At 51.4% G+C, this 19276-nt stretch overlaps 1 protein-coding gene across 2 annotated transcripts; it reads left to right on the forward strand.

Annotated features, from left to right (window-relative positions):
- Positions 1-50: 50 nt before the first annotated feature.
- ETS2 (ETS proto-oncogene 2, transcription factor) lies at positions 51-18403 on the forward strand. Of its 2 annotated transcripts, none has more exons than XM_047796646.1 (10): positions 51-261; positions 4327-4398; positions 7465-7576; positions 8916-9035; positions 9347-9547; positions 11028-11111; positions 12331-12555; positions 13412-13675; positions 15704-15822; positions 16948-18403. In XM_047796646.1, the coding sequence occupies exons 2-10, from the start codon at positions 4327-4329 to the stop codon at positions 17161-17163; spliced, it is 1413 nt and encodes a 470-aa protein (XP_047652602.1). In that variant the 5' UTR covers positions 51-261; the 3' UTR covers positions 17164-18403. The 2 variants fall into 2 exon arrangements, with proteins under 2 accessions (XP_047652602.1, XP_047652612.1); XM_047796656.1 differs by lacking the exon at positions 51-261 and adding an exon at positions 309-483.
- The last annotated feature ends 873 nt before the right edge of the window (positions 18404-19276 follow it).

Below are 19276 nucleotides of genomic sequence, written 5' to 3' on the forward strand. Positions count from 1 at the left end.
TCCCTCCTCCGTCCTCCCCCGGCTCCTGAAGAGCGCGCAGCGAAGGGGACCGGCCAGTTACTTCCTCCAGCGGCGGCGCGGAGCGCGGTGTCGCCCCAGCCCTGAGCGCCCGGAGCCCTCCGCCCGCCGCCCGCCGCTCCCTGCCGGCTCAGGCCTGCCGAGCGCCCTCCCCGCGTCCCGGCCCCGCCGCCCGCGCCCTCCCCGGCGCGCACCGAGGAGTCCGGGCCCCGAGTCGCCGGCCGCCCTGCCCGAAGCGGCGCGGTAAGAGCAGGGTCGGGCCGGGTGGGCGGCCAGGGTCCGGCAGGTCCGGCGGGGAGCGCCCTCCGGGCCCCGGTTCCTCTCCCGAGAGATCCAGAAACGGCGTGGAGGACGTGGGTGGCGCGGAGATCCGGATCCCAGGGCGCAGCCGGGGTCCCGGAGGGGTGGCGGCTATTCCTAGGATCCAGGGGTCGCGCTTCTGAGATCCGATCCGCTCAGCTCGTGGTATGGATGGCCCAGTGGCTTTGGGGGCGGCAAGTGGGGCGCGGGGTGGGCCCGGCGATGACGCGCGGAGCCGGCTGCGAACTTGGGCCGCGGTTCTGGGGTCGCCGAGCCGGCTGGGGCGGGCGGGGCGCGCCGACTTGTTTCACTTGCTTTTGTCTTAAAAGGAAACGCGGGCCTGGTGGGGGGCCCTTGCCAGTGGGCGCCTGGGAGACCTGATATCGCGAAGGGGCTGGGGGACGCCGGAGAGGGTGTCGGAGGGGCCCCGGCGCGCCCGGGTTTTTGGGTGACTTACTGGAGGGCGCCGGGCCCGGGCAGATCGGGGTCTAGGGGCGCATGAAACACCTTGGAAGCTACGGATCCCCGAAAACAGGCGGATCCCAACCCCCCGGTCACCTGCTCGGCCACGTCCAGGGCCCGGCCGGGGCGGCGGGCGAGGGAGGCGCCGGGAGGGTCCTGGCGCTCGAGCGAGACCCCCGTGGGCGCCCCAGGCCCTCGGTCCTGCTAGGCGAACCTGGGGAACCAGTCGGCAATGGGGATGTAGGTGCGCCAAGCTGCCTTTCCCGGTTCTTACAGCATTTTAGATGAAGAGGTAACAGCGATTGCGCGTGTATGTTTTTTAAAGCACAAGAGGTTTTTTTTATATTATCCTGTATTCAATTATAGGGTATCCTAAAATAGTAGTTGACGTGCGACTTATTTAGAAAGTAAAGAAGTGAGCCAGTCCCCCCTTTGGATTGAGAGGTAATTTATTTTAATTTACCACTGAGAGATGATGTTTGTTCCGCACAGTGGAAGCGCCTGTGCGCCCTGTGCCTGCCCACACCGCCGCCGATCAGAGAGAGAAATCTCCCAGTTAAGGTTTATTAAAATTCTGAATAATATCACAGTACAATAAATGTTAGCGCTCTGGGTCCTGCAGGAAAATAGCTGAACACTCATTTCGGGAATTAGTCATTCCTGATTCTATAAATTGATAACCTTCAAAGGAAAAAGCAAATCAATCTTCGAAAGTGCGTTTTGAGGTTTTCTTTTTCTTTTCTTTTCTCCCCAAATTTACCGAAATACAAACCCGTGTTCTAATCTCGCAGAAGGAATCACTTGTCCCCCAAGGGTACCGTTGGCCGGCAAGTTTTGCTTGTTTAAAAATGTTATCCTTCTCAGCCCTTCCGTGGCTGCCATTTCCCGTTTGTGTTGTTGTAGTTCAAAAGCAACAATCAGGAGGGCACCCCCCCCCCAAAAGACCTAAATGTGAAATTGACTTAGGATGTGGAGAAACTTGGCCTGTCTGCCACCTTGACTGGCCTCGGAGTCAAAAGACGGGAACTTAAATTTGATTAGTTATGTGTCTGCCAGAAACCATTGGTAGCGCACTTTGATTCTACATGGTTTTTACAAAACAAATTAAAAGCTGGACAACAAAAGAATTCTATTCTGTAGCTAGTAATTACAGCTCTCTGTGTGGGAGGGGCAGACTGCCTTTCCTCCTGGTGTTTGTACACAAAAACCAGGCGAGGCTTAGTCCATTGCCCTCCACGTCCATTCTCTGCGAAGCTGAAATGTGGGATAAAACTGGACGAAGAAGATGGATAGCTGTCCACATCCTTTCATTCGGCTCCTGTTTGAAGCTTGTTAATGTCATCAGCAGGGGACAGGACGTAGTCGACCCAGATAAATGGCAGAAAGCTCCATGAACCTTTAGGAGCATTTCAGGTAGTAAAGTCTCACGAGCAGGAACCTTGTCTAATGAGACTTGGGTGCCATCGCTGCTTTTTTTTTTTTTTTTGATGAGCTGGGAGAAGGGCCCCGGCCGCATCCCTCGGGTTAATTGGGCTCCTGGAGGAGCAAAGGAGGGAAGGCCATTACCGGCCTGGGACTGGGTCCGCGCAGTGCCCCTTCGATGCCCCTGCTGGCGCTGCGTCCTCCTGCGCCAGGTCTCTGGATCTTTGCTGCCTCGCAGTGAGAGGTTACATCTACCTCTCAGGGCTGTCAGGCCTTTCAGCCAGCTGGGCTGGTGGGATCGTCCAGCTCAGGCTGAGCCCTTAGCCAGGGCAGCAATCATCAGTAGTGAGTACTGCTCTTAAGGGCCTGTGGAGGACACCATCCGATCCATCAAGGGGAGAGTCTAAGCAAACCTGATCCCTTTTGATCCAGGACCATCCCTCCTCCCAACCCCCACGCTCACCCCCCCACCCCAACCCTTATTTATTGTCAAAGCTTCCAGCCTCCGCTGGCAACCACGAAAATCCCCCTGCATTCTGAGGGCTTTAATAGCTGCCCCCAGCGCCTCGGGCCTCCCCGGTGGCTGTCACTGTGCTGTCCTCCTCCCATGGGGCTTGTCTAGCCAAGGGGTGTGTGTGTGTGTGTGTGTGCTGAGTTGTTGGGAGGTCTGGTTTAGCCATAATGTTGACCGTAAAGAGAAAACAAGAACGTACAAACTCGAATGAAGTAGTTATGGGAAAAGTATGCTCTTTGCCTCCACCTGTCAGCTCTTCCATTGCACAATATTTTACTTACTCAAGGTTCTTGGAACAGGTGGGAACCACCCAGTGGGGACCACAGGGTGGGCAGTTAGGGGTACCCTGTAAGTCTTCCCTGTAGACCCCTCATGACCCTGAAACCGGATGGATTACCTGCGATTTCCCAGGTTATTTGAAAATCAGCTTAGTTGCTCTGTTTTTTGTTTTTTTTTTTTTGATCTAACACTCCGGCGGGATTACCTAGGTACCTTTCTCACTCATTAATATTTAACTTACCTGACCACACAATTACATTTTAGGGCCCCAAATAAGTTTTTTCTCGATTACAGCAATCTCAAGTCACGTAGGGGAACTGTCCAATTGCGAATTGCACATGTAACTCTTAAGGCTGCTGAGAGCCACGTTAAACACAGTGAAACAGGTGAAATATTAACACTGATATACTAGCACTTTCAAAATATTACATAAACATGCAGCAAAGCTAAAGTTAGCAACCAAGATCTTTTCCTTCTTGCTACGCGGTCTTTGAAATCCAGGCTGTGCCTTCCACGCCCAGCACACCTGAGCTGGCCCGAGCCCTGTGCCAAGGGCTCAGTAGCCCCATGTGTCTGGTGGCTACCCCACGGGTCAGCACAGGTCTCGGATCAACCCAGATCCATGAGGGGTATTACTTCCTCCTGCAGAAATGCACAGCTAAGCAGCACGTCAGAGAGACGTATTTTGAGCTTGTGTACTCAGCGCAGGCGGATGTGGGACCCGGCGAGAGGGTTTGGTCTCAGGCAGTGGTTTTCCCTTTTATCTGCTTCCTGGGCCTGTGCTTCCTCCCAGCGTGGAGAGGGGAAGGGGCCTCCTGAGGCGGGTCTCCCAGCAGGCCTTCCTGGATCCGGATCTGCCCCCAGAGCTGCTGCTGGTGGCAGGTGTTCCCTGCCGCTTGCCCTCACGCTCCCAGATGGAGCTGACTGCCCCTGGTGCCGAGGGGAGGTGGCCCACGGCCTGCCTCTCCACCCCCAGGCGGCCCTCCAGGCCCATACCCTGAGCTGACCTTGGCCTTGGCCGTGAAAAGCAGGTCCACCCCCTTCCCTGGGCTCACTCACCTGCCTTCCAGGAGGCAACCTTATCTGTGTGCCTCAAATCTAAGTGGCATTCAGTGGAGTCTCGGCATTATAATTTAATGACTTAAATAGCATCCCCTTTGTGAGAAGAATTCCTGGCATTCAGTTTTGAAAGGCCTGTGAGGGCCTAGAGGTTGAGGGACTCAAGCCATCCATAATTCGTTGTGCATGTGATGTGGCCGTTGCAGCTTCCTAAAAATGGACCTGATGTCTTGCCTCTTTGACATGCCTGTATTTCTTTTTTCTTTTCTAAGATGAATGATTTTGGCATCAAGAACATGGACCAGGTGGCCCCAGTGTCTAACAGTTACAGAGCGACACTCAAGGTGAGTGACCAAGTCTTAATTAACACTTAAGAAAAAAAGAAGTTAGAAGACTCAGTCTCTAGGAAAAAAAAGAATGAGCTGGCTCCCAGAAGCCCTGCGCTAGCCCTGGCTTTGTAATGTCCTGGCTGTGTGCCTCCGGATGGTTGGCTTAATCTCTCTGGGTCTCAGTTTTCAGGTCTGTAAAATGGGCGGCCTGATGCTTGTTTGCCTTGGCCTTGGAGATAGGAAACCATTTAATTTGTAGATGGTGAGGCTTTTGAAGTTTATTTCTCAGGCTCCCATCCGGCGACAGAGCGTATGGATGCCCCAGAGAACAAAGCTGGAGAAGCTCTCCATTCTCTCCACCCAGAAGTTTCCTTGGGTGACGGAAGAAGGGCTGTTGAAGGGCTGACATGAAATCGCTTCGAAGGGGCAGGCGGGCCCTGTCCCGTTTATGTAAACCAACGAACAGATTAAACATGAAAGCACTTTCTCCGCCGCCTAATCAACAGAGTTCTTGGAGCTTCTATCTCCGTTCCTCTGCCCCGGGGACATTCTTTTAGCAGCACCAACTGATAACTTCCCATGTGCCTTCTCCAAAGGTGCCAGTGAGATGTGATGGTTTTGTTGAGTGTGGTGTAGCCAACACATCATTTTTGATGGTCTCTCCCCAGCTTAGTGTTTTGTGCAATCACGTATCTCTGGCATATGTTGTCTTTTTCTCTGCGTGTCTTTATTTGGCCGATTTGCCCAAAGAGGCAAGACATTGGTGCAGGCCTCTCTAGACTATCCTAACGTTTATCAAACTTGAGGCTCGTGAGGTTTTTTTTGGTGTAATCTGATCAGCTGGTTGGAGTGTGGCAGAAACCATACGGTATGAAGTTGGAAATGACACCTCTAGAGAGAAAAATGTCTCCTCTGAATGAGAAGAGGTTGATGATACCCGTGTGATTTCTGGGCTTGGAGAAGACACCCTTTGCTGAAATGGATGGGTTGAAATACGGAGCAGGAGTTGGCCTTGACTTTCTGCTTCCTGGTTTTCAAATAAGAACTGTCAGGCGTACAGGCGGGAAAGAAAAGGCATTTCTTAGTCACCTGGGCGATGCTCGTGGGAATTTAAAAAATCCGTGGGCTCTTTCACCAAGATTAGCGCTGCTCTAAGCTACTTTGGAAATCTGGGTTGGGAGTGTTTCTGCACTTGTTTGATGGGGTCTTGAGCAAGGGGACATCCTGGCCTTGGGTTTGGGGGCTGGGCTCTGCACCGTTGGGACATCCTTGTCTCCAGGGCTTGGGAGGAGCCCCAGCTTCTGCGGGCTCTTCTTATGTAATGTTTCATTCATTGTTCTGCATTGCTAAAAGGAGAGCACACAGACCATTTTATTGGTAAATGTGTTACCCATTTTTTAATTGATGACTCAACGGATGGGTCACTGCATGACACATGACATGGGATTTCTAGCTTATATTGGAAAAATTTAACCTTTCCTCACGTTTTTCTTCCACAAGTTAGGCAACAATGAATCAGGCCTTTATCTGTTACTTAAAAATCCGTCTTGTGTTAAAGGCTATTTCATTGATAAATGCTAATTAAAACGAAAAAAAAAATAAAGTTAGAAAACTCAATCTCTAGGATTAAAAACAATGGACTGGCTCCCAGAAGCCCGGTGCTGGCCCTGGCTTTTTTGTTTGTTTGTTTTTGTCCTTTCTAGGGCCTCGCCTGCAGCATGTGGAGGTTCCCAGGCTAGGGGTTTAAATCGGAGCTGTAGCCACTGGCCTACGCCAGAGCCACAGCAACTCGGGATCTGAACTATATCTGTGACCTACACCGCAGGTCAGGGCAACGCCAGATCCTTAACCAACACTGATCGAGGCCAGGGATTGAACCTGCAACCTCATGGTTCCTCGTCAGATGCAGTAACCACTGAGCCACGACGGGAACTCCGCCCTGGCTTTTTAATTTCCTGGCTGTGAGATTGTTCGAAATCCTCTCAGCTCCAGGCTTCTCTTTCTCTGTGTGCTTCTCCTCTTGCCCCTAAATTGGAGGTGGGTTTACTTTCAACTTACATTCTTTGGAAATCGTCCCCTTTTGATTGGTGGGGGTGGGGCGGTCCTTTTCAACAGGACTTCAGGACTCTTCTCAATTGTCCTACAGTTTTCTGCACCGTTGGAATAGATCAGGGAGAACTTCTAGTCTCTGTGCTCGTGTTTTACGGTCAACATTTCAGAGTAAATGCTTCCACAGATAAAGTAATGTATTTTGTCCTTTGATTCTTGAGTTTTGGTCACTTGGCTTTCTTTTTAGCTGCAGTGGGCTGAAACTGTCTCCCCAAGGGTCGTTTTTCTGATACACACAACCAGACGGAGCTTCTCTCCCATGGGGGTCTTCGAGGTCCCTCCTGGCCCTGTTGGAAGATTCCTTGTGTTTAGGTTTGTTGACTGAATGTATTCATTTAAATTGGTGAGACCATTACAAAGAAATTTCCAGTCATTCTGATGCTGCAGGTGATTACAGGGGTACCAAAGTGTTAGACTGCACCTGGCTTTGCTGCATTTTTTGCAAATTGAAGGTTGGTGACAACCTTGCCATCCACAAGTCTACCGGCACCATTTCTTCAACAGCGTTTGCCCACTTTGTGTCTCTGTGTGTGTCTCACCTTTTTGGTGATTCTCACAATGTTTCAAACCCTTCACCAGCAAAAAGGTTGACTCTCTGTAGACTCAGTCGATGGTAGCATTTTCTAGCAAGGAAGGACTTTTTCAAATTAGCTCTCTATGTGCATTGTTTTTGAGACATAAGGATATTCTTCTGACATAATTTAGATACAAGGATGCCTTAATAAAGATAACGTCTCTATACACTGGGAAACCAAAATATTTGTATGACTTGCCTTACTGCGATATTCACTTTATTTTGGTGGTCTGGCACCGAGCCTGCAGAATCTCGAAGACATGCCTGGAAGTCACCTAGAGGAAGATAGAATCCTTTGGATCGATTTGATCCTCTCAAAAGCATGGACCGCTTTTCAGACAGGTCATTAACTGAGTTGAACCGTCATGTGTCAGCCTTCTTTGCCTCTGTCTTTGCAGCGCCAGCCTGCCTTTGACACCTTGGATGGGTCCCTGCTCTCCGTTTTCCCCCCACTAAATGAAGAACAAACGCTCCAAGAAGTGCCAACAGGCTTGGATTCCATTTCTCATGGTAATTTGTTCCTCTGGACTTGACAGATTGAGCGTGATGTCCCTTAGCGGTTCAGTTAATAGAGAGATGACAGTTGGTGTCTTGAATCTTTGTAGGGAAAGTCAGGGAGAGGCTCTGGATCCGGGAGAAGGCAGTTTTCCTTTTTAATGCCCGTGGTGGGTGTCACCTGCCAGACGCCCCCCCCCCAAGGAGAGCGAGTTCCCTGCTGGGAGCAAAGCGACAGGGAAGCCCCTGAGCTTGCCCTTGGGGTGTTTCAACACAGCAGCCAGCCCATCCTCACCTCCCAGTCCACCCTGCAAAGCAGACCAGTGGGCATTACACTGCACCCCAGCTTTCCATCCTGGGTTCCCAGATCTGCCCCTCCCCCACTCCGAGCCTGGGGGCGACGAATGATTCCTGCTCATCTTGACCCGTCTGTATCGGCTTCTGTACTTCTTCATGTCGTTGTTTATTCTTTTTAAAGGACTCGCACGTCCGCGAATGCCTCTGCCATCGCTGCGATGGGGTTATTAGTTGGAAGCATTCCAGAGATTATTTGGACACGTGAAGTTAGGTGCTAGAAAAACAGCCCAGAAAATTAATTAAAACACACGCTTACGTAAGCGTGCCCTCATGTGATGATCATGTATCCTTCTCGAAACTGCCGAGGGAATCCAGAGGAGATTGTTTTTCAGTAAAAACGGAAGGTGTGTCACCTTCCCGGGTGCTAAGTGTGATGCCCAAGGTCCCTTTGCTGGCGGCTGAGTTGAATGGAAGTCACTTCCAGATTAGCCGCTTACAAGCCCCTAAGCCTTTTGGCCAAAACCTACGCAATTTCTTCCATTGTCTAAAATTTAAGAAGCATCTTAAATAGGAATGTTGCCTAGCCATCACTGCTTTATGAAGTTTGGCAAAATCAAACTCGAGTTTTTAGATTTTTTTTTTTAATGTGTGGTTATGAGATGTATAATGTTGTCTCAATTTAAGTCAAAAGCATTTTTTGTTCATATTTATACTCTTGTAAAACATGATGCTTGCAGTTCCCGTTGTGGCTCAGTGGGTTACGAACACCACACAGGGTCCGTGAGGAGGCGGGTTCGATCTCTGGCCACGCTCAGTGGGTTAAGGATCTGTCATTGCCACAAGCTGCAGCGTAGGTCACCGATGCGGCTCAGATCCTGAGTTGCTGTGGCTGTGATGTAGGCTAGCAGGTGCCACCCTAAAAAGAAAAAATTAAATTAAAAATGATGCTGAAGATTGGAGATCAGAATTGTGCTTCCTGAAAAACAAGGATATTCTGCCTTCAGTCCTGCCTGTGTTGCCAGCTTGAACTAATATCCCCGTGGGGTTTCTTTTGCAGACTCAACCAACTGTGAGTTGCCCCTGTTGACCCCATGCAGCAAGGCTGTGATGAGTCAAGCCTTAAAAGCTACCTTCAGTGGCTTCAAAAAGGAGCAGTGCCGCCTCGGCATCCCAAAGAGTAAGTGCTGCTTTCTGCACCTGCCTTGTGCTCTGCGGACGCCCCGAGACCCCCATGGCTTGGGATGACTTGATTTCAAGCATTTGTGTAGGGCATCTTGCAAAGAGGAACAGAGATGTCTGTCCTTTGAGCCAGTGTTTCATTTCACCGCCCATCCAATTGGACACTTCATCCAGCCATGCTCTCAGCGCCTCAGACTCTTCCTGGGTGTTTCACCGTTTCCTTGGACCCTGGTGCCCATCTGGGCTCTGCAGGTAAACCAGGAGTGCGTCTGGTCTCACTGTCTCCTTTTGTTCTTCCTTCTCCGGTAGATCCCTGGCTGTGGACCGAACAGCAGGTGTGCCAGTGGCTTCTCTGGGCCACCAACGAGTTCAGTCTGGTGGACGTCAACCTGCAGAGGTTCGGCATGACCGGCCAGGTGTTGTGTAACCTTGGCAAGGAGCGCTTTCTGGAGCTGGCCCCTGACTTTGTGGGTGACATTCTCTGGGAGCATCTGGAACAGATGATCAAAGGTATCTGCCCAGCGACTGGGCTCCCTGGTGGGGTGAGCGTGGCGGGAAAGGGTGGGGGGGGGGCGCTCGGTGCTCTCCAGCTTGGGGGGGGGGGTGGTCAGCCTTTCCAGTGATGTGGGGCAAAGCTGTCTGCAGGTGCCATTGGAGTGAGTCAGCTTCGTGGTGGTGATTCCAGATTCTGATCCACTTAAGTGCGTGTGTGGGGAGCATTAGCCACAAGGCAGGAGCCTGAGTCACCAGGTGCTCGTTGTTGCCAGATGTCACGCATCAGAGGTGAACGTGTGGCTCAGATCGTGGAGGCGGCAAGGGTGCCTGTGTTTTGTGGTCACTTTATGGAGCCTTCAGAGATAAGTCAGCCTCAGTGAAAGGGAGCCTTTCTTCAGATAGCGCTTGACTCTTCTAGTAACTGTTCCTAAGACCAAATAAAATCCAACCAAGAATTTCTTTTATTTTCATAAACAAATGTAGAAGGAATTGATACAGATTTACACACCGATATGCAGAAACTGGCCTTTAAGGAAGGAACTCTCATCATATAGAAAGTCTTGATTTAGACCTTAAGAGAGCGGTGTTGAAAGTACATTGAGTTTAAAAGGAAAACCAAAAAAACATTATTGTGAGGGGTCATTCAAGGCAAAAATACAGGAAAATAAGTCCATTAGAAGGGTTCAGGAAATTATTTCTTATTTAATTGATTTTAAACTCCGCGTTTCAATGACCATAACAGACTGAGACTCTTAAAACGACCTTAGGGTCATTTGCCAGCTTTTTTTAGTTCTGGCTTCTGTTATTTTTAAAGACTCAAATTTTTCCTGAATTTGGACAAGACTGATTGATGGGACAAGTTTCTGGTGAATCTGTTTTTCAGCAGGCAGGTTGGACTCTTTTTGCCATTTCTCGGTGTGGGAGTCTTTGTGTGTGTGCGCGTGTGCGTGTGCGTGTGTGTGTGTGTGTATGGTTGTGTGTGTGTGGAGGAAGTAAGCAGACAGGTGGGGGTGCTACCCTCTTCCCTTTTCAAGTTCCTGGGCAGGTGGTCCCCGTTCAGGCCCCCATGGCGCTGCTTTGACTTCTCTTTCTGTCGCACTCACCACCCTGGACACACTGTCAGGGTTCAAGCCAGTGGGTCATGAGCCTCAGCAGGACAGGACCCTGTCCTCGGGACTGACCTGGAGTCCAGCTCCAGGTTCAGGTGCACTTCCCAAGCATTTAACCCTTTGTTGATGGCACCGTCTAGATCTCTCGCATGAGGCGATAGAACATTCAACTTGGCTGATGGCCGCGTGAATTTGGGAAGACTTACGCTCATTACGGGAAAGCCCGTCTCTGTCTCTCGTGTTTGTAAATAACCCGATGACGTGGAACGCTGTCCGATGAAGTGTCAAGTGCTCAGTGCCTTCGGTTATGCTGAAACTCCTGTAGAACAGTAATCCAGAAAGGAACTTTCTTCCCCAGTCTTATGTCTCCTGGGTTTCTTTTTCAGAAAACCAAGAAAAGACAGAAGAGCAGTATGAAGAAAATTCACCCCTCAACTCCGTGCCTCAGTGGATTAATAGCAATTCATTAGGTCAGTGGAATCAATTCTGCCCTTAGGAGCTTGGTTCTAGGTCTTCCTGTCAGGTTGATGGCAAGTCCAAGGGCACCTTCACCCGCCCATATGGTGCCCACAAATCCAGACACCAAACATGTGAAGTGTGGCTGGTCCACCTTGAAAATACAGCACACACCCTCGGATCTGAAAGTCTTAGTATTGGACAAAGGACGCAAGCAGCTCCTTAATAATTTTCAAAATTCTGATTACATGGTGAAATGATAATGGATCGCTGAGGTCAAGTAAAAGGTTCAAATTCATTTCCCCTGTTTCTTTTTTTTTTTTTGGCCTTTTTTAGGGCTGCACCCACAGCCTATGGAGGTGCCCAGGGTAGGAGTCGTATCAGAGCTACAGCTGCCAGCCTCCACCACAGCCACAGCAACACGGGATCCTTAACCCACTGAGCGAGGCCAGGGATCGAACCCGAACCCGCAACCTCATGGTTCCTGGTCGGATTTGTTTCCACGGCGCTACAATGGGAACTCCTCTTTTTTGGTTTTGTTTAATGTGGTTACTAGAAACGTGGCCTTGGTGGCTTGGGTTATCTTTGCGTTGGGCAGCATTGGTCTCAGGAATCTATAACTAATCAGGCAGAGTGGAGGGAGCTGATTCCTGTGGTCGGATGAGCATAACAAACAAAGGTGGCAGATACGGGAAGTGTGTGGACAGCAAAACCCAACTTGCTCTGAACTTTGGCATGTAAAGAGGTGTCGTGGAATTCAAGTCTTTCCTGCTGGTGGTGGACCCTGGCGAGTGTAGGTGACTGTGGCCCCCAGCTGGTGTGGGCAGGTGGCTGGAGATGTCCCCTTACGAATCACGTACCGGATGGCAAGTCACTCAGCCTGCCTGAGCCTCAGGTTCTTGGGGAGCTGAACGTGGTGGTGCCCCTGTGATCCTGGGGCTCACACGGAAGCCCTTGATAAATGAGAGGTGTAGGGATAGTCACACGAGCCATGCCCCCAGGGTCCAGAAATGCTGCAGGCACTTGGGGAAAAGCCTCATTGCCTAAGAGGATGAGGAGTTTGAGAAGAGGAGGGCTTCGTGGGAAGCCTGCCCACTGAAACCCCCCATTTCCAGCAAAGTCTTGCAGAGGGAAGGCTGGAGTGGGCAGGGCTGCATGGTTGGGTGTGTGGAGGTGTCTCTGGTCCTCACGTCATGTCACCTAATAGCACTGCCGTCGGTGGTTCTGTTCCAGGTTTTGGGGTGGAGCAGACCCCGTATGGGGTGCAGACGCAGAACTACCCCAAAGGCAGCCTCCTGGACGGCCTGTGTCCAGCATCCTCCGCGCCCAGCACACTCGGTCCCGAGCAGGACTTTCAGATATTCCCCAAGGCCCGGCTCAGCACCGTCAGTGTCAACTACTGCTCCGTCAGCCAGGACTTCGCCGGCAGCAGCCTGAACCTGCTCTCCAGCGGCGCTGGTAAGATCCAGGCTTCCAAGCGCCCCTCTCAACAGGGCCATTGGTTTAATTCCCAGAGCCACGCTTGGGCGGCGGCATGAGCTTCTTGACCAGTCTTCCCGTGCTGAGCCACTGGAGGAGGTCAGGGACCTTTCTGTCTGGTCACTGTCAGAGCAAGCGCACCCCTCACAGGCTTCGGGCCCCAGGCTGGGCCGTGGAGGTGTCGGGTAAACGACACCATCTCTGCTCCTGCAGCCAGATTCCTCCACCCAGGGGAACACGGGGGGAGACAGGGTTGGAAGGTGACAGATCTCTTTTTAGGGAGATGCATGTATGCCATGCACAAAGCCCAGGTAGACTTTATCCACAACACACCTGTGTGGCAGCCGCCCAGATTGACATGGAGAGGGAGCCCGCACCCCACAAGGCTCCCTCGCACCCCCTCCCAGGCAGAAGCAGCCTCACCCCAAGGTCGTGCCATTGACCTGACTTTTATCACCGTGGTATGTCCTGTCCTTGAACCTGGTGTAAGTGCAGTCGCACCTTCTCTTTCCTCCTGTGTTTGTCTTCTGCTCACCGTCGTGTCTGAGATCCATCATGTGGCTGGACGTGGTGGCCAGTGGCCCCTTCTTGCGGTGAAGCACCCCACTCTGGAGCGACACTAGTGCCTCCATCCTACGGTTGATGGAAGATGCACTTGGGTGGTCTGTGCGTCCTAAGGAATAGGCAGCTCAGCTTAAGGGCCTCATGCAAAGTCTAGGAGATTCCACACCAGCTTGAAAGGGGCTGGTGGCCACGAAGCCACCATCATCACTCAGTGGTGGCGCCGGGCATCCCGGGGGCCTAGAGGGTCAGAGCCTGTGGTTCTCTCTCTCAGGGAAGCCCGGAGACCACGATGCCCCCGAGAACGGTGCGGACAGCTTCGAGAGCTCCGAGTCGCTGCTGCAGTCCTGGACCAGCCAGTCGTCTCTGCTGGACGTGCAGCGGGTCCCTTCCTTCGAGAGCTTCGAGGACGACTGCAGCCAGTCCCTCTGCCTCAACAAGCCGACCATGTCTTTCAAGGATTACATCCAGGAGAGGAGCGACCCGGTGGAACAAGGCAAACCAGTTATACCTGCGGCCGTGCTGGCCGGCTTCACAGGTGAGCACGCTGCCCCAGGTCCCCGCCCCCTCCCTGCACCTGCCCAGCCCCATGCCTTGTGTACCCAGGGCGATGCTCGTTGCTCATTGGCCCACCTTGCGTTGCTCCCCCATGTTGTATGTGTGGGCCTCCGATCCTGAATCCAAGAGAGCCGTGACTCCGGTCTGTCTTGGGGGAGGGTGTTCGAGAACCCCCAGGCTGCTCCCTCACCTGGAATGTAAGTGCTCCCGAGGAGCCACAGGCCTCGGAGGCTTAAGCTCTGACTCAGCCATGCCAGGAATTTCTGAGAATGTTGACTGGCTCGGGGAGGGAGGCAGAGCCCGCCTCACATAACACAGCCACTGCTTACTCTTCTCGCTTCTCCAGTCCATCTCGTCCTGAAGGTTTGGGTACAGGCTACTCGAGGCCAGGGACAAATATGAAAGCTGTTTTTAGAGCCAGATATTTTCAGTACTTAAGTGAAAATATTAGAAAATTTTTTTCATTGCTTCTTGTGTCCTTAAATGTGCTTTTTTCTTTTTTTTTTCTTCCATATTTGGACCAAATGGAGCCACTGGGGATTAAGAAAAAAATCTACTTTAAAAAAAATCCAGTAGGTTAAAATAAGAATAGGGGGCCTGCTTTTTTTTTTTTTTTTTTTTCTGTCATGGAAAACAAACAGCCATGGAAATGGCGTTAAAATGCTCAGCGTGTGGAAACTGCTGGAATTTTTCTGCGTGGGCGTCAGAGCCTGATAAGGAAAGAAACAGCCGTGGTGGTCATGTTTTTCATTTCACTCTTAGTTACCATTTGTTGCTTGCCAGCTCTTTTTGGTTAACTGGGCGGTAGACCCCAGAACAGCCTGGCGTGAGTGGTATTAACCCATTTTACAGATGGGGACGTAGGCTCAGAGGAAGAAACTCCCACACCGACGTATCGATGATATAGCCTCTGTGACTTGGAGAACGGCTCTTGGACAGGCCTGTGATCCAGGACGAGGCACTAGCCACTAAGCCCATTGTATTCTTTTTTCTTTAGGGCCACACCTGCGGCATATGGAAGTTCCCAGGCTAAGGGTCCAATCCAAACTGCAGCTGCCAGTCTACACCACAGCCACAGCAATGCCGGATCCGAGCTACATCTGCGACCTATGCCACGTCTGTGATCTGCACCACAGCTCATGGCAATGCCGGATCCGTAACCCACTGAGCAGGGCCAGGGATTGAACCCGCAACCTCATGGATACTAGTCAGATTCGTTACCAATGGGAAGTCCCCATCTTATTCGTATGTTTAAAATGTCCATACAGCCGTACTCACTTCATGAGGCAGAGGCCATTCTAAATGTTAATCGGGAAAAGATAGGAGTTCCCCGGTGGTGTAGTGGGTTAAGGATCCAGTGGGTTGCTGCTGCAGCACAGGTTCAATACCTGGCCTGGGAACCTCTTCCTGCCACAGGATAGAGCCAAAAAAAATATATGAAGAGCATGTGGCAGAGCATATACCTCACCAGACAGAGGTGGTGAGGCTGTAGCTACCAGCCCACATGCCCCCATGACTGCTAAGCAAACCAAGTCTCAGCTTAAGCAGTTTGGCCGCCATCATCTGGCAGGAGAGCCCAGCATGAGATTCCAGAAATGACATGCCTTGTTCTGTGTTGAAAGGCCCCTTCAACCTCCCCCACCCTATCCCTCGGCTAGTTTCAAGTAGTAAACCTGGACAGTTATTACATAAGAAGCAATTAAACAGGGTGAGGAATTTTGATGCCTAGAGTTGGTGGCTCAGAATTTTTTTTTCCCCAGAAAGACCAAACCCAGCAATCGAAGGCCTAGTGACCTCTTTTCCAGGTGGAGGAAACCCTTGCCTCAGGGAGGGGTCTGACCTCCTCCCCTTCAAGCATCTGAGACCGTTGCCAACACCCAGAATGACCCCTTGAGGTTGGCACCCAGTCCAGAGCCAGGCCTCCCATCCCTTATTTCAGTAGGAGGACGAAAGCCAGGCTGTATTTTAAATCTAGAGATAAACATCTAGCCCACCCCCTTCTCTGCAGGAAGTGGACCTATCCAGTTGTGGCAGTTCCTCCTAGAATTGCTCTCCGACAAATCCTGCCAGTCTTTCATCAGCTGGACGGGGGACGGATGGGAGTTTAAGCTCGCTGACCCAGATGAGGTAGGTCCAGAGCTTGGGAAATTGGCCTCCGGGCTCGCACACCTGATTGCATCACTGGGGCTTCCCAGATTCAACTCTCTGGCCCTTAGAAAGGGTTCACCAGGGTCCAGATGAGAACACTTCTACAGGATGCATTCCTGACTGCTGGGAAACATGAAGTGGGGTCTTTTGTTTCGGTGATAAAACAGTGTAGGGTCCCCCAGTGATGCACACAGCACCAGGCAGGCTTCACCATCTTGCTCCGTCATCTGATTAAAGGTGAAAGGTATAAACCGAGGCTCTTGCCTGACCCTCTGAAAATGTCCTAGGGAATGTGTCCTTTTTCCTGGGAGGCCTGTGCCCCTAGTAACTCCGTGCCAGCCCGAGGGCTGGGCTCAGCTCCTCAGCTGAGTTGGGCAGGGCTTCACAAGCCGCGTCTGGAGGAGAAAGCTGTGGACAGGTCCCATACAGGCCCCTCCAGGACAGCATACGGGGAGCCCTCGGTCTCTGGCACCAAGAGTGCACCGTCTGTCACCTCCCCGATTCCCTGGGGCAGCGGAAGCTAAGGGAGGCAGAATGTCTCAGGGTCCCCATGGCACTCAGCAGCTGGTGATCGCCATGCAAACCCCGGGGGGTGGGGGCGGGGGACCTGACAGCATTTTCCGGATTCTGAACCCTTGGCTCTTGGAGGTTTTGCTGAGGGAGAGGCCTTAGCAGACGCAGCTGTGGCTGGGCTCACCTCCGTCCATCCTTGGAGCAACAGTGGGGAACGCGGAGCCGCAGCAGGTGCACCAATGCAGACAGTCCCTCTGTGGTCCTTTTGTAGCAGTCGAGGCCTCAAGGCTGATGCATCAGAATCATCGTGGCGGGCGGTTGGCGGGGCGGGGGGGAGGGTCCCGTTGTGTCTCAGAGGGTACAAACCTGACTAGTCCCCATGAGGATGCAGGTTCGATCCCTGGCCTCGCTCGGTGGGTTAAGGATCCTGTGTTGCCGTGGCTGTATGTGTAGACCATCGGCTGCAGCTCCGATTCAGCCCCTCACCTGGGAACGTTCATAGGCCGAAAAAAAAAAAAAAAAAAGGCCTCTTGGGGGAAGGTTTGTCTTCGTTGCCACAGTGAATGGAACCTATCTCCATCCTCCCCACAGGTGGCCCGCCGGTGGGGCAAGAGGAAAAACAAGCCCAAGATGAACTACGAGAAGCTGAGCCGAGGTCTGCGCTATTACTACGACAAAAACATCATCCACAAGACCTCGGGCAAGCGCTACGTGTACCGCTTCGTGTGCGATCTCCAGAACCTGCTGGGGTTCACGCCCGAGGAGCTGCACGCCATCCTGGGCGTCCAGCCGGACACGGAGGACTGAGGCCGCCCCGGCGCGGTCCTCACCCATCTCACACGGACCCTAAAAGGCGGGATCGACGCGTCCGGCAAGGTCTCCCAAGAAGCAGTGGCCTTATTTCATCCGAAACGGCGGTCCTTCGCCGAAAGCAGCGCGGGTTCTCGATTCTAAAGCCTGCTGACAGGAACACAGTATTTATGATGCTCTTACCTTAGAATGGCCTCGAAGGACACGCTGGGCCGCCGGCCTGGCTCCAGCAGACTGCGTTGTAACAGGATCCCTGAGGCTGGTGGGGCTTCTCCAAGGAGCGAGCGGGTCGTGGACGCACATGTTTCTTTGGATTTTCTTTTGCCTGTGGCCGCCGGGAATCGCAAATGCAGAAGAGGTCTCTGTGGTTCAGAGGGGGAGAAGGTGCAAGGACCACTCATTCCATTTCAGAAGTTAGTTTGTATATAGGACGGTCATCGTATCATTGGTATCCAAACCCCCCCTAACAGTCCTATTTAACAGAAATTGTATATTGTAATTTAAAATAATTATATAACTGTATGTGAACGAAGAAGGCAGACATCCCGTGTGTATTCCATTTTTCAAGAGCACAGATGGCATTTTGCAAACATTTAACCCGCCAAGGGCGGGCTGAGGCAGGTTGTGCCGTGTGTATGATTAACATTTATTATATGTACAGGAATAAGGTCTAAGAGGGTTGCTATTCCTGTGTTCTGTTTTTTTGGCTTGCCTGGGTTATTATCTATGGCAAGGACTTTGTACATTTGGGAATTTTTATAAGAAACTTAATGTTATTGTCTGGGGGCCCGTCCGGCCTCTCTCTTCTCCTTCAATTGTAAAGTAAAAGCTATAAAGCAGTATTTTTCTTGACACTTGGCACATGTTCTCCATTTCTATGCATGCCTTTAAATCGGTTTCTACACAAAACTTCGTTTTTAGTTCGGTTCTGTTTTCCCAACGACTAACCTCCCCCAATCACAGCCATTTCCTCTCAGCGTCCCACCCCCGCACCCCAACGTCTTCTGTACGATTAAAATAGGAATACTATTTTTGGAAACCGGCGACTCCTTTTCAGAGATCAGGAGGGATTTATGTAGCAGCTATTTTTACTGCAAAAGTAATTCACTGGGGGAAAAAAAATGGAATTTGTAAGAAAGTTTTATTTTTATCTCAGCGCCATGTAAAGTTAACCTATTGTACAGAGCTGAAGGTTCAGGATGGGGGGGGGAGTCTTTATTAAACCTCTTGGATGTGAGCAAAGCATGATTTGTCCCATCCTGTTCACCTGTCGCGTCTTGGGCTTTCTGGATACCCAGCTGCTCCTTTCTGTTTCGAGTCTGCAGTTTCTTGCTTGTTTGTTTTCTTATTTTCTCAGACACAGACTGCCCGGAGGCAAAGAGAGGGTAAGCAGATGGGGAAGAAAAGGCACTGGGATCCTTCAGCCTCGATCGGGGTGGAGATTTGTAGTTGTTCCAGAGGAACCCCTGGGTCAGTATGTGCTCCTGGCTTTGGTGAATGATCAAGTCGAGTTGACTTCAAAGTCAGACGGCCTTCCCTAGCAGCATGAGGGACAAGTGGGCCAGCAATGACATCTGCAAAGAAGGATCGAACCATCCATGCGAGGAGCGGGAACGGGGCATTGGGTGGTGGGGCAAGCGAGCAGGACAGAACCAGCACGGGGGTGACTCGGTCTCAGTCCTGACTCAAGATCCCTTCCCATGTCTTTAAGCACAGGATGTTTTTCTCACGCAGGACCTGTTTATCTCTCAGACATCTGTTTAAAACATCAACAGACATGGGACTGGAATATCTTGCTGCTGAAAGAAATCTCAGCCATCAGCTCGTTTTACGTGGGGTTGGACCCTGTGAAACTGCTAATATTTGTCTGTTTTATTACAGGGTTGGCAGTTTCGTGTGGTTCAACTCAAAGAGTTATGGGACATTAAAAGTCCCTTGTCAACCTTTGGCATGGTAAAGAACAGAACTTAAGTATAAAAATTTTGTAATTTGGCTTTTTCTCTCTCCAATAATAAAGTATTTTGTTTATATAAACTCCTCCTCGTAAGGGTCCTCATGCTTTGTCCCCATCCCAACATGGAGACGATGGAGTGGGGGTGCTGGGGCCAGA

The sequence above is a fragment of the Phacochoerus africanus genome, chromosome 1, assembly GCF_016906955.1.
Source record: "Phacochoerus africanus isolate WHEZ1 chromosome 1, ROS_Pafr_v1, whole genome shotgun sequence".
Taxonomy (NCBI): domain Eukaryota; kingdom Metazoa; phylum Chordata; class Mammalia; order Artiodactyla; family Suidae; genus Phacochoerus; species Phacochoerus africanus.